Source organism: Labeo rohita, chromosome 19 (assembly GCF_022985175.1).
Source record: "Labeo rohita strain BAU-BD-2019 chromosome 19, IGBB_LRoh.1.0, whole genome shotgun sequence".
Classification (NCBI taxonomy): Eukaryota; Metazoa; Chordata; class Actinopteri; order Cypriniformes; family Cyprinidae; genus Labeo; species Labeo rohita.
This window is the reverse complement of record NC_066887.1, coordinates 19,469,949-19,485,869: the sequence shown is the minus strand read 5'-3', so window position 1 is coordinate 19,485,869 and position 15,921 is coordinate 19,469,949. Positions and strand designations below refer to the sequence as shown.

Here is a 15,921-nt window from a genome sequence, read left to right as displayed (position 1 = left end):
AGTGGTGAAACAGACTAGGTGAAACTGTTCCAGTCATAGCCACCATTGTTGCGTGTCCCTTCATCTATGCATACTTTTTACCCTGTGGGCTTTTAGATATTAAACTTATTTTAAAATACACGTAAAACTCGGTATAAGACAAAATACAGCTCAAACTTGGTAGATGAATTCTGTAATTTTTTTCACCTTTGAACTGTTAGTAACTTTTCCACCACATCTCAAATTTATCATGATGGAAGTGATGGAAATGATAATCTAATTTATTAGCTAGCATTTTATTAATCCTAAATATACACATTTTGTAAATAAGGTGTCTGTATGTGCAGTGTGAATTGGCCTGTATATTTAAAGGGATAGTTCACCCTTTGAAAATTACCCCATGGTTTACTCTCCCTAAAGCCATCTTAGGTGCATATGACTTTCTTCTTTCAGACAAATACAATCGGAATTACGTTAAAAAATGTCCTGGCTCTTCCCAGCCTTATAATGGCAGTGAATGAGGTTTAGGATTTTGAAGTCCAAAAAACTGCATCCATCCATCATTAAAAGTACTCCACATGGCTCCGGGAGGTAATAAAGGCCTTCTGGATCGATGCTTTTTTGTAAGCAAAATATTCATATTTAAAACTTTATAAACCATAATCTCTAGCTTCTGCATTTATGAGAGAGTGGTGTTCCAGCGGATGACATAGGCATGACGATGTAGGCATAGCATAAGCTCAGATGAGAATTTGCTAGCGAGAACCAAGTTTTGTTTTCAGTAAAGGAAACCCAGTCTCCTCTTGGCTTATATTGAAATCCTCCAACATTTTTCTTTACAAATCCTCGTTTTGTACTTTTAAGTCATGACCGGTGTTTTGTTTTGCTCTTGTCTACCGTGCTTCTACGTTCGTCACTTGTGCATTCGCCTATGTCATCCACAGGAACACCATTTTCTTGTGAACGCTGCGTACAACAGCTGGCAGAAGCTAGAGACTGTGTTTGATAAAGTTTTAAATATGGATATTTTCTTACAAAAATGCATTGATTCACTTCTGAAGGCCTTTATTAACCCCTCGGAGCCATGTGGAGTACTTTTTATTATTATGATACACCTATTTACTACCGTTACAAAGCTTGGAAGAGCAAGGACATTTTTTCATCTGAAAGAATAAAGTCATATACACCTAAGATGGATTGAGGGTGAGTAATTTTCATTTTTGGGTGAACTATTCCTTATAAAATATTAAAATTGTAATAATTATTAATGGTAAAATTGTTAGTGATATGCATAATCTGTATTTTCCCAGAACAGTTACAGACAAAAGATGTTTTATTAGCGTTACCTCTGTATGTAATACTTTCATATTTTTTCTGATGGATTTTGATATTTTCAGAATTGTTTGTTACAGAAGGTCAACATCATGATGTTGATTATTTATGATTATAAATGAAATAAATATAGTCAGCTATAAAGTTAAAATTACTTTACCATTTACAATAATCTCCAACACTGATATAGTCAGAAATGTATCAAAATGAAGAGAAACATTTAAGTATTTTAGTGAGGAAAACACACCTAAAAGGTGTTTTTTTTTTTTTCTTTTTTTGAATAAAATAAGCTTTAAAGAAGAAGATAATTTACTCACACCCTTGTCATCCAAGATGTTAATGTCTTTCTTTTTTCAGTCATAATAAAATTATGTTTCTTGAGGAAAACATTTCAGGAATGTACTCCGTATAGTGGACTTCTGTGGTGAGTTTCCAAAATGCAGTTTAAATGCAGCTTCAAAGGGCTCTAAACGATCCCAGCCAAGGAAGAAGGGTCTTATCTAGCAAAAAAAATCATTATTTTCTAAAAAATAAAAAATAAATTACAATTTATAATTTTTACTCCGTGTACTCTGGGTCAATACATCAAAATCGTCCTACATCACTGTTTTACCTTTTTTTGTAAAGGGCGTTTGACTTTCTTTGCACATTCACTTTGTAAACACTGGTTGGTACTTCTGCAGCGATGTAAGATGATTTTGAAGTTGAAGGAGAAAATGAGATGAAAGTTTTTCGACCTACCCTACCCTATGCACATCGCAAAGCTAGACAAGACGAGCATTTGAGGTTAAAAAGGATATCAATTGTACATTTTTTTAGAAAATAACCAATAGATAAGACCTTGGCTGGGATCATTTAGAGCCCATTAAAGTACATTTTTGGAAATTAAAACTTGCGGGCACCATAGAAGTCCACTGTGAACTTCTCTTTTAAGAAGCCCACACATCGGACACTGAAGATGATTGAGATGGAATCACACATCTAAATGTGTGTGTTTACAGCAGATTTTACTCTTCAGATTTTATTAGAGGTAAAATAAGTATGTTTAGTCTAATGGGACAGTAAAACAAAACCTCAATACATTACATGTGGCTGACTGTAATTGACTGAGTTACAAGTGTTATCAATATATATTGATCATATAAAATAAAAGACGAGCTGTCCTGGGATGTACAGTAGCTTCAGTAGTTCAGTTCCCCTTCCCTTTTTTTTTTTAATAAATAAATAAATAAGATGTGTTATTATATGCAATCCAGAAACTTTTTGCACCGTGTTTAGATGTCTGAAAACCTCACGGTGCTTTATTGATCTTACTGCTCGTTTTACACTGCTTTTTATTCTTGGATTGCCCCGATCGTGTTGTGCTTGTTTGCCAGGCAACCCTAATTATTTCAACACTCACCTGCAAATCTTCAGGGGCCGTGATGTGTTTGTACAAGTGTGAGAGTATGCATAAACTCACCACTGTTTAATTCTTCAATTCTTATTCTGTCTCATACTCCCGCCTAATTTTGTCCTTTCTTTTTCCCCAGCTGAATGCGGTGGACGTTTTAAAAGGGGAGACGTCTGGACGCATTTTGTCACCAGGTTATCCGTTCCCCTATGACAACAATCTGCGCTGTACCTGGGTCGTCGAGGTGGATTCGGGCAACATCATCAGGTGCTGATAAGGATTTGTTTCCAACTGTCCATCTGCTGTCCATCTTCCTCTAGAATTAGCGATCGGAGAATTACCGAGCCTATAAGAATGCAGCCAGCGAATTCAGCTGAGACTAGAGGTCTTTATCTAGTAATAAACCTCTAATGGCAGATCTGGCCACTGATGTACACAGAGAAAAGAAGACATCAGATGAGCTGATGGTACCTCGTAAATCTCTTTGTTTACCGCAGGCACGGCCAAACTCATTATAAAGCTAAAAACGCTGTTGCGCTTTTAATGTCGTGCTACAATCTAATAATTTGTCCTCTTTCCAATTCTCTCAGCAGCAAAAGCTTTTTGAAATGGCATACTCGTTCATTATTTGTTCATCTGCGGCTGATGTCTCGATCAGACCAGATTGCTAAATTGTTATCAAGGACTGCTGCTCAGAAAGGAGATGCGATTGTTCTCCTCAATTATTGAACCCTGGAGCATAATATTTGCGATATGATTGTCTTACACTACCTTTGTCTCATTCGTCACAGCTCTGCAAAGAATTTTAAACATTCATTTCTGCCAAATCAAGCCTTTATCTACTGTATTCCAAGTAAATATAGAATAATCTGCTGAGAAATGTAAACATGGAACACTTTGAGGATTATCTTTGAGATGTTTTAATCATTTTAATTAGACTTTCTTTATATTTTCGTATTTGAATTTTAGTTAATTTGTAGTAATTTTGTTGTTTTTGTCTCATCTTTTGTTGTTTTTAATGTCTATAAAGTTTTTATTAATTTTTAATTCAGTCGTACTTTAATTTAGTGCATCAAGTGCATCAAACTTAATGAAAATTAGTAATTTTGTCTTAGCAACTAGCTGAAATAAAATAAGATTTAAGTTTTTTTTATTTCAGTTAATGTTTATTTAATTTCTATAATAACTCTTGCATGCTTTTTGTTTTGTGCATTGAACTAAGTTGTATGTCAGGCCATCCTTTGTGTCTCTCACTGTACATTATGCATCTAATGAAGCATGTCTTGTATGACCGAATACGTGTACATGTGTTTATTTTTATCTTAACAGCCTGCAGTTTCTAGCCTTCGACACCGAAGCGTCCCACGACATCCTGAGGGTGTGGGACGGGCCTCCAGAGAATGAGATGTCTTTGAGGGAGGTGAGCGGCTCTCTGCTGCCTGAGAACATCCACAGCACCCTCAACATGGTTACCATTCAGTTCGAAACTGACTTCTACATCAGCAAGTCTGGATTTGCCATAGAGTTCTCAAGTGAGTTCTGTATTTCAATTGACAGTATACAGTAACTGCTCATAAGGTGTTAATTGACTGTTAATTGGGATGGATGTGATTGCAGGTTCAGTGGCCACTGCCTGCAGGGATCCTGGAGTGCCTATGAACGGCAGTCGTAATGGAGACGGTCGCGAGCCTGGAGACACTGTGACCTTTCAGTGTGATCCTGGGTATGAACTGCAGGGAGATGTGAAGATTACCTGCATACAGGTGGAGAACCGCTACTATTGGCAACCAAGCCCTCCTGTCTGTATAGGTAAGGCTTTACATTGGAATTTAATTAAAGGAATGAAGCTGATAGAATGAGTATTTGGCTTTAGAATTATACAGGCTTTATCACAGCTGCACGAAAGAAACACTCTGTGTAACATTTGTGTAATCTTTTTATTTTCAAGCAATAATATTAAATAAACATTACAATTAAATATACAAAATGTATTTAAAAAAAAAAATGGGTAACTGCATTGTTAGCTAGTTTGGGACAAAATGTTCATTTGTATGCATTGTTTAATTGTTAACACTTTTACAATAAGGTGTCATTTGTTAGCATTACTTACTTGGGGTTACTCCACCCCAAAATGAAAATCTTGTCATTAATCTCTTACCTCCATGTCGTTCCAAACCTGTGAAAGTCTTGTTCGTCTTCAGAATACAATTTAAAACCGCAAGGCTTGTGACTGTCCAGTTGACTGCCAAGTAAATGCCACTGTCAAGACCCAGAAAAGTATGAAAGGCATCATCAAAATAGTCCATCTGTCATCAGTGGTTCAATCTGAATTTTATGAAGCGACGAGAATACTTCTTGTACACAAAGAAAATAAAAATAATGACTTTATTCAACTATTTATTTATTCAAATATTCTACAAGACTATTTTGATGATGCCTTTCATACTTTTCTGGGTCTTGTATTAACTAACATGAATGAACAATGAACAATACATTTATTACACTATTTATTAATCTGTATATATATAGATAGATAGATATATGAAATTTGCTTTTAGATTTATTTATTTTGTGTTAATTAATTGCAATGAGCAAAAATCATGTGTGACACAACTAAATTTTCACTTTTTAGTCATGTTAATTAGGTCAGTATTTCTTTTTTAGTTATCGCCAAATTATGACTTTAATTGTTGTATGATTTTAATTGTTAGATGCTGTTTCCACCACTAAATTAAAACCTTTTTAGCTCACAATTAATTTTTTCTTGCAATTGCAAGTTTACGTCTTGCATTTTTCTCAGAATTGCGTGATGCAAACTCACAGTTGCAAGTTATTAAGTCAGAAGAGCGTATATAAAGTCAGAATTGCAGGACATAAACTTGCAATTGCAAAAAAATAAGTCAGAATTGTGAGAATTAAGAATTAAAACTTGCAATTCTGACTTTTTTCTCATAAATGCAAGTTTGTATCTCGCACTTCAGACTTTTTTCCCTCACAGATGTGACCTTATATCACAAATCAGACTTTTTTTTCTCAGAATGATGAGATATAAACTCACAATGGTGAGTTATGAAGTCCAATTTTGAGGAGAAAAAGGAGTGTTCTTAGAGTTGCAAGTTTATATTTCAGTTCTGAATTCACACAATTCTGAGAAAAACAGTTCAATCAAAGAACATGGGATTTGTTTTTCTCTGTGTTTTAAAAAGGTATGATACACCAAAGTGTGCTTTTATGTATATTGTAGATGCTATATGCTGATCTGTAAACATTAGATAAAGCCTCATACATAAGAAGGATTGTTTTTCTAATTTTTCTAATGCATATTCATGATTTTGAGACATCTAAGAGGCTGAGTTAATTGGTACATATTGCTTTAGATGTTGACAACAGAACTTGTGTCTAAAAAGTTCTCTGAAATTAGGCAGTTTTTATCAGCCCATTCTCGAGAGTTGCACGCAAACTGAGGGACCGACACCATTGAGATTCCTTATCATCTCAGTGACATGAAAGTGTGCCCGAATGAATGAATATCAAGTTACGAGATACGGATTGTCTCTTTCTTTCAAAAGATACTTCATTTGTGGAAGCAGGAAAGTGAGGGTACAGGATTTTCATCTTATCCTTTCATATTCTAAATAACCTTTCTCTCTTGCTGTAGTTCTCATTCTCATATATAAGATATGAGCGCTTTACATGGCCTGGTTCCTCAGAGGAGTTTAACATTTTCTCAATATCTCTGTCTCTGCATGTTCACTCCAGCACTCTTTCTCTGGGCTCCTGGTCGCACAGATGTTCAAGCCGCATGTTTTAATAAGAGATTCTCCTCATGTGTTACTAATGCCCATATGCCGCTGATATGAGTCCTCTGTGTTTTCCCAGCTCCGTGTGGGGGCAATCTCACTGGTTCCTCTGGGTTTATTCTGTCGCCCAACTTCCCTCATCCATACCCGCACAGCAAGGACTGCGACTGGCTCATAGCCGTCAACTCTGATTACGTCCTATCTCTTGCATTTATCAGGTAAATAAATCTATAACTTATTCTGTATGGCTGTGATATTGCTTTAGATTGTGGAATATTGTGATTTTTTTTTTTTTTTTCTTTTTTCAGTGTTGCACAGAAACACATAATAAAAATTCATACAGTCAAAGGGGGCAGATACAAAAACAAAACTGAAAAAAGAGAAATATAGATATAAAATGCAGTACACTTTCATATATATATGAAATAGGGGTGTCTCAATATTACCAGTTACTACAGTATATGATTTATCTGTGTTCTTTAAGTACAGTTGAGGTCAAAAGTTTACATCCTCCTTTCAGAATCTGCAAAATGTGAATTATTTTACCAAAATAAGAAGGATCATACAAAATGCATGGTATTGTTTATTTAGTACTGACCTGAATAAGATATTTCACATTAAAGATGTTTACATATAGTCCACAAGAGAAAATAATAGTTGACCCTGTTCAAAAGTTTACATCCCCTTGATTCTTATTACTGTGTTGTTACCTGAATGATCCACAGCTGTATTTTTTTGTTCATTGATAGTTGTTCATGAACAGTTAAACTGTCTGCTGCTTCAGAAAAATCCTTCAGGTCCCACAAATTCTTTGGTTTTTCAGCATTTTTGTATATTTGATCCCTTTCCAAAAATGTCTGTATGATTTTGAGATCCATCTTTTCACACTGAGGACAACTGAGAAACTCATATGCAACGATTACAGAAGGTTCAAATGCTCACTGATGCTCCAGAAGGAAAAAACAGCCTGGGGGTGAAAACATTTTGAATTTCAAGATCAGGGTAAATTTAACATATTTTGTCTTCTGGGAAACATGTAACTATCTTATGTAGCCTCTGAAGGGCAGTACTAAATGAAAAAATACTATATTTAGGCAAAATAAGAAAAATGTACACATCTTCATTTTGCTCAAAAGTTTTCACCCCCCTGCTCTTAATGCATTGTTTTTCCTTCTGGAGCAACAGTGAGTGTTTGAACCTTCTGTTCTTGTTGCATATGAGTCCCTCAATTTTCAAGATGGATCTCAAAATCATACAGTCATTTTTGGGAATGGATCAAATGCACAAAAATGCTGAAAGACCGAATAATTTGTGGGACCTGAACAGCAGGCAGTTTAACTGTTCAGGACAAACAAAGGACTCATGAACAGCTATCTCCACAGCTGTGGACCACAGTATTAAGAGCCAAGGGGATGTAAACTTTTGAATGGGGGTCATTTTTATCAATTCAGCTTGTGGAATATATGTAAACATATAAACAATACCATGCATTTTATATGATCTCTCTTATTTTGGTCGAATATTTAACGTTTTGCGGATTCTGAAAGTGGGATGTAAACTTTTGACCTCAACTGTGTTTTCATATGGATAATGTATATTTATATTGCAATATCAATAGCCTTTATAAGATGTGTATTTGAAAGTTTTTGTGCACAATTTATGGACAATCAGATATATATTAGCAGCTTCAGGTTAATATTTGTGGTAGAATATTGAGAAAGGTTTGTATGCTTACCATAGATGTCTAGAAAGTTTTGTGAATGCAGACAGTGCGTTTCTCTGTCACAAGGTTAATATCAGCCGAACCCTCTGTTGTGTTGGGGTCAGCGAGTTTTAAATTGTGGCCGATGAGACAGTAAGACGCGCTATCGGAAATAATCTTGCAGTGCGCATATTCCTGGCCTTTCGTTTATGCCCTCACTTGAGCTATAATATCTCAAACTGATAAGTTCACGAGTTCATTTAGAGGCTGCTGTGTCATAACGCTGAATTTAAAATGAGCACCCATGGTGTCCTTCGACATGGCCGCAGTCGACGTGTTGAGTAATTATGTAACGGCGACTGCTATCACTGTCTGAATTAAAATGCATTTCATGTCTGGGAGAGATAATGAGCCCAGCTGGAATTCTTTGCTCATTTTGTCTGTAATGAACCTGATGGTGGTCGTCCTTTTTTTTTAGCTTCCCCACGTCTTGCCTTAAAGGTGTAGAGCGGTGTCTCTGCCTTGAGTGATGTGACCAATTAGTATAAAAGCAGGGTTGATAAATTTGCTTCACAGTCCAATCATGTTGCTAATTATGTCCATTTTTCATTTAGCCAACACGTAGCGATGCTCAAGCCGTGAGCAGGATTCTCCGTCCAGCCGGGGTCAGTGTGGGGTTAAGTTCGAGTGCTGTAGGAGTTTGTCGTATTTGACAGTCGCCGTAGTCTTCCCTCCACACTAATAGCAATGCTAATAGCACCGCTAGCATGCTCCACCTGGATCAAAGGGTGTCGTGAGGGTCTAGTCCAGGCGTGAGGCTGTGGAATGTTAATCAGGATTCGCACGCAGTCAGCGAAAGAGGAAGTGCTTAGGTTTCAGGATTTCTTCTTTTGTATATCTGTTTCTCACGCTCGCACTAGCGCAGACTTTGAAATATCGGCGAGTGTTGAATGTTTAAACTTTGCCTCTTCTTCTCTTTGACTCATCATCTAAGAGCAGTTGCTTTAATGACAGCAATAACTCAAAAACAATCTCCCGTTCTGCCTGTGTGTCACAATTTACAACATTTATCACAACAGGAGCTGCCATTTGAGGCTGTTTTGTGAGTTTTCTGCACCTAATATTTTTCAAAACCTTCACAGCTACTAGTTAAAGCCATACATCAGCTCCAAAACAGATGATTTAGAACTTTTTCCTGTTTTTTGGGGGTTTTTTTTACCCAGCCCAGCAGGTAGTGTCATTCTCATGGCTGGCGTTACATTTGAAGTAGCCTCTTTCTCATTTGAATTTTGTCCTCTCTGAGTAAATAAGCATGTTGGAGTTCTGCCAGAAGGGCAATGTCTCAAACAGGTTTCTAATAAATAGCTCTCGTTCGGTTCCATCTCAAAGACTTTCATTACACAGTCCATTACTGACTTCTTTCTCCTTAAAAAATCCACAATATGAAATATGTCCACAATGAAATTGGAAATGAACAATACACGCGCCATCCCTCCGAAAAAAGTGACCTCTTTTAGCGACACTACAAATGTAATCCCAGCCGGGTGTCTCTCTCTATTTAGCAACTGTACAGTTTGTGCTATCAACCTGATTACCGCAGAAATAATTGTTTTGTGATTGACAGCTACAGAGGGTATGGAGTGGGGGAAAAAACCCACTGCATGTGTTTATCAGAAATTAATGGCTTTTTTAATGTGGTGTAAAGGATCTTATCCTGTGTATGAATTATCCTATAATAACCCCTAAGCAGTGGATTCTGACGCAGTGAAGTGTGGAAAGCATGCTTAGCATTCTCTCTCTGCATAATAGGGGAAAAAGAGAATGTAAATCTGATTCAGTCACAATCCATCTCATGCAAATGACTCCACTGATGGGCAAGACCTTATCGTTGCACCTTACTGCAAATGAAAAGGTGCAAGTGTTTATATGTGGGGCTTTCTGTATTGGGAATCTCAGAGCATGGCTGAGCTGCTGATACAGCGCTGGGAGTTTTTACATCTGAGTTTTAAAAGTATGTGAACACTGGTTTTCAATGCCTGGATATTTACAGTGGCATGCGAAAGTTTGGGAACCCCTTGCAGAATTTGTGAAAATTCGAATTTTAATGAAATAAGAGAGATTATAGAAAATGCATGTTATTTTTTATTCAGTACTGTCCTGAGTAAGATATTTTTTGTTGATATTTTTTATTTATTTTGTTACAATTATTCACATTTTCACAGGTTCTGTGAGGGAAGTTCCCAAACTTTTGCATGCTAATGTATATGCAGGCCATGTGGACAATAAGAAACCTATACCTATATTGAATAGGGCTGGGTACTGACACAAATTCCACAATTCAAATTCTGTTTGCAAGGTTGCAGTTCAATTTGATTTCGATTCATTTCAATATTGATTATTTTGGATATATATCAGGTACAGCACATGGCCAATTTTCTCGGGGAAAAAAACTCAGCTAATGCTATAAAACATACATGAGAGTCAGTTAATTGATTTGTATACAAAATTACTTACATTTTACTCAATTAAGTATTTATTGTTTTAATATTGTAAAAAATGGAAAGAATATGAAATCTGAGACTTTGTTTCATATCAAAATGAACAAAGCACAAAGCTTTTTGAAATTTATTGGATGGGATGGGCATGTTACAATGTTCTGGTCATTAAATGAAAACAGGCTAGACTAATCAATTCTTGGGATGTAAGAATCAATATTGTTTCATAAAAATGATATTTTTTACCCAGCCCTTATACATATACACTGCCCTCCAAAAGTTTGGAAACACCCCTGGCAAAATGTGATTTTGGACGATATCGGCAGAAATCCATATAATTTTTGGTGCAAATACATTAAAGTAAATTGACATTATAATTGAAGACCAGCAGTAATAATTTTCATTTTGATTACATAATAATGGCAATAATATACATATACATATACAACTTGGACCAGGTTTTTAAAAGATTTTTGGGTCAGCATACCTTAATAGCTTAGAGCTGTAATAGCTGCTAATGGTGGATGTTTTGATCAATCGAAAATTTCCGTTTTTTCTATATATAGACTGTTTGTGTAATGAAATATGTTTTCGTAGTTTGTGTTGTCCCTTATCAGTGCAAAATTATCACAAATTAAAAAGGATTCATGCCAATATTGTCCAAAACCCCACTTTTCTAGGGCGTTTCCAAACTTTTGGAGGGCAGTGTTTTGTATGTATGTGTGTGTATATATATATAATTTTTGATGTTGTTGTTGTTTGGTCTCCCCTATCACTCTAAAACAGGCTCCACTTGCTTTGTACATATTTTACTTTATACTGCCGTCTGCAAAGTTGATCTCAGGACTCGCATATCCAGATCACAGCCTAGCGTTTGATCCCTCTATTCAGAAATCTCTTCTTTGATCTTCTATCCTAGCTTCAGCATAGAGCCCAACTACGACTTCTTGTATATCTACGATGGACCGGACAGCAACAGCCCGCTGATCGGGAGCTTTCAGGACAGCAAGCTTCCAGAACGAATAGAGAGCAGCTCCAACACCATGTACCTGGCCTTTCGGAGTGATGGCTCTGTCAGCTACACCGGCTTCCACCTGGAGTACAAAGGTAGACCCTGACATTTCTAAATGTCTAAACCCTTAATTAAATACAGTATATCACACATATAGTGGACTGCAGAGTGAAGTTTTATTGTGACTAGCATCTAGCTGATGGTTTAAAGAAAAAGTTCACCAAAAAATGAACATTCTCTCGTTTACTCACTCTTACTTATTTATTTTTTCCCCCCAGAACAAGAAAATAGATTTTTTAAGCATTACAGTTCATAGTTCATAGTTTCCAGACAAGCTTCAAAACCCCCAAAGTCTTTTTTTAGATGAAAAATGTGTTTATGTTGTAAAGAAATCCCAGTTTCAAACCAATAACTGTTCATTGTGCAAGCTAAGATATGCCTAAAGTGATTTTCATCCCTTGCTTCCCCTGCACCTTCTCTCCATCTCACACAGCTAAGCTGAGGGAGTCATGCTTTGATCCTGGTAATGTGATGAATGGCACTCGGTTGGGCAGTGACTACAAGCTGGGCTCCACTGTGACCTTCTACTGTGAGGCAGGCTATGTCCTCCAGGGCTATTCTACGCTTACCTGCATTATGGGTGATGATGGCAGGCCTGGCTGGAACAGGGGGCTGCCCAGCTGTCAAGGTAGAGTCTGCAAGTAAAGATGGATGTGTAAGAAAATCACTGAGAATAAACAGTTCGGGCCTGCTGCCGCAGACCAAACAAAATTAATCAAACTCCTAAAACGACTTGCGCATGCTCCGCTAGCCAAGATCAGTTCTATCGAGGCTGGTGTCTCAAAAATAGCAGTTCATCATGAATGTTGAAGCACAAAGTAATGAGTGATCTGGGTGTTTGTGTGAACAGCACCATGTGGAAGTCGCTCTACTGGGACAGAAGGAACCGTGCTGTCACCGAATTTCCCAAGGAACTACACAACGGGACAGAGCTGTGTGTACTCCATCTCTGTACCTAGGGAGTTTGGTGAGTAACTGAAAATACGAAACAAAATCATTTTCGCCACATTTAGCAAAACACAGCAAAGCCAAGACATAGTGGAGTTATGCAATTAATGTGTTTGCTGTATTTATAATACAAATTCTAGTGTTTTTATGTGCATTTTGGGGTAAATTAGGCATATCTCTTTATTTTCTGAATATGTTTTTAAACATGATTAACTCTGTTAACATGTTAAAGGGATAATTGACACAAAAATGAAAATTACCCCATGAATATTCACCCTCCTACATCATACGTCATCTGCTGGAACGCCACTTTTTCACGAATATGCATACAACAGTTAGCTAAGATAGAGATTACTGTTTATAAAGTTTTAAATATGGATATTTTTCTTACATAAACTCAGCAACTCACTTCAGAAGTCCTATATTAACCCCCAAAGCCATGTGGAGTGCTTTTTATGATGGATGGATACACTTTATTGGACTTCAAAATCTCAAAAACAGCCATTCACTGCCATTATAAAGCTTGAAAGAGCCAGGACATTTTTTTATATATAACTCTGATTGTATTCATCTGAAAGAAGAAAGTCATATACATCTAGGATGGCTTAAGGGTGAGTAAATCATGGGGTAATTTTCATTTTTGGGTGAACTGTCTCTTTAATAAACACATACTGCTCTAATATAATCCAAGTTCTTATGGATATTACACACAATACGGCTTCAAATGAATGTCTGAGTGTATGAAATCATATTTAATATCATACTTTTGAATTACTAGTAAGCAGTGTGCCCTTGTAAAAAAGAAGTGTGCTTAATTGAATGTACACTTGTAGTGTACTTAAAATTTTGAATGTGTATTTTTAGGACTGTGCTTATAGATATAATAATAATATAAATATATCATATTATAGATATAATATAAATACAATATTAATGAAATAAAAAGCCACTTAAATGTACTTAGAGCCAATTTTCATGAATGTTCATGGCGTTTTGTCTTGTGGTCAAAAAGGCACTCTAAAGTCCATCTAATGGCATTTAATGTATATTTAAATGAATACATTTTTAATTAGTTGCAATTAAAATTCAATGTTAATACTTCAGTTTGCACTTACAGTAAGTATATATTTTAAAGTATATTATTTCCATAACAAGTGCTCTTTTTAAAAGTATTCTGAAGGGTATGTACTTCTTTTCCCACAAGGCTGAGTCTCATCTGTACTACATTAAAGTATGCTATTCTCCTGTATTCATTTCTATACATTTGATTTGCTAGACAGGAGGTGTGTAGCTTAGCAACTAGCTTTCTCGTCTTTCTTTCATACTTGAAAGCCATCTGTCGACAAAAAAAAAAAAAAAATGTGGACTTGTCTAGGAGCTTGGTGTTGCACAGTAAGAATATTTCATAGTCTGAGAGCGTAGTCAGGTTGGCGTCAGCGTTCCTGTGTCACTGCACAAAGACCAGACCTACCAAACCAACAGATGAAAAAGAGATGAGAGTGTGAACTGAAATTAATTTTGGTACCGTATGCAGCTCTGATTCAGAGCATCTGTGAATAACAGCAGTTTTAGAAAAGCTGCTTTGGAACTGTGACTTGTTAAGATAAAAGCAGCTAATAATTTTAAAGGAGTCGAGGTACTCTTTTTGTACTAAACAGGACCAACTAAATTTAAGTTACCTAAAGAAATAGTTCACTCAAACCCATATGACTAACAAAAGATGTCTTCTTTTGTGTTCCACAGAGGAAATAAAGTCATTCAGGTTTGGAACGACACAAGGGTTAAAAAAAAAAAGCAGAATTTTCATTTTTGAATGAACTATCCTGTTAAAAGTATAAGAGCAAATGCAGAATTTCTCAATAGTTATATGCCACCCAGAATCCTTGACCTGCTGTATTCCAGGCAGACTTGAAATGTTTGCAGACAGCCTATGATTGTAATATCCAGGCGCCAGTTGGAAAATAGTACAGAGATGAAAGTGTGAAATGAGAAAGCACTTCAAACCTCCCAGTCCCGGTCTCTTGTCTTAGGGTTCATTTTCTTGCTAAAAGAAAGCCACTTTGCTGTCTCAGTCCTGTACCAAGAAGTCAGTGGTGTTATGAGGTATGTGGTGTCGAAAGGATAGAAACCATGACGAAAAAACTCTCCTCTGTAAATGTTGCTGTCAGTTTAACTGTTATGAGGATTTTGGACCTCCCTCACAAGCATCGTTTGGCATTATGTGAGCTGTATGTGATGTCTCCCTTGAGTCCCGTCTCTGGTCATTGGACTGCTCGCACTCTGATGGAAGGTCCTAAATGGGATAGATGGCATTTGAAATGAAGCCTTCGTAAAAAGCAAACGAAAAGTGAAAAACATGATAGCTTTGCAAATGAAAAAGCGTGAAAATGAATAGTCAGCAGCCGAGGTGTTTTAGCCCCTGAAATGCATACATCACACCATTGAACGCGCCATGCCATTTTAAACATTGGCATATGTACACGTAGTACTAAACATACTGTGAAATATTGCCTGCCTGTTCAGTTCTCAACATAAATATTGACATATTCAAATTTCTCTACTATGCTCTAAAGTATTTCTGTCAGATGTGTGGGATACAGAGTGTGGCAATGCTTTTTTTTTCTTACTAGAACCAACAGCAATAAAAATATCAGTACCAGCAAGTAAATGCAAGGTAAACAAGCATATTTGCACTGGTTTCCCGAATGGATGTTTGGATAAAATTCAGTATTTAAAGGATTAGTTCACTCCACAACCCTATGTCATTCAAATGTTCATGTCTTTCTTTCTTCATTCGAAAAGAAATTAAGCTTTTTGAGGAAAACCTTCCAGGATTTTTTTCCACATAGTGGACTTCAGTGAGGATTAATGGGTTGAAGGTCCAAATTGCAGTTTCAGTGCAGCTTTATGCTTCGACTCTACATGAAACAATTTGTCATTTTCCAAAAAAAAAAAAAAAAAGTAAATGTATATGCTTTTTTAAACCACAAATGCTCGTCTTGCACTAGCACTAGTGTCCACGACTTCACTCATTACATAGTCATGTTGAAAAGGTCACATGTGATGCAGGTGAAAGTACCAGACCAGTGTTTACAAAGCGAATGTGCAAAGAAAGTCAAACAAAAAGGTAAAACGATGTTGGACGATTTAGCTTCGCTTGATAAGTCTCTTATTCCTCAGCTGGGATCGTGTAGAGCCCT

General features: G+C 36.5%; 1 protein-coding gene across 1 annotated transcript in view; it reads left to right on the top strand.

Annotated features, from left to right (window-relative positions):
* csmd3b (CUB and Sushi multiple domains 3b) overlaps nucleotides 1-15,921 on the top strand; it is a 509,580-nt gene that overhangs the window by 356,304 nt on the left and 137,355 nt on the right. Inside the window, 8 exon segments of the mRNA XM_051137233.1 lie at nucleotides 2,844-2,863; nucleotides 2,865-2,971; nucleotides 4,034-4,236; nucleotides 4,322-4,513; nucleotides 6,584-6,722; nucleotides 11,621-11,808; nucleotides 12,207-12,401; nucleotides 12,624-12,740. Coding sequence (XP_050993190.1) covers nucleotides 2,844-2,863; nucleotides 2,865-2,971; nucleotides 4,034-4,236; nucleotides 4,322-4,513; nucleotides 6,584-6,722; nucleotides 11,621-11,808; nucleotides 12,207-12,401; nucleotides 12,624-12,740 — 1,161 coding nt within the window.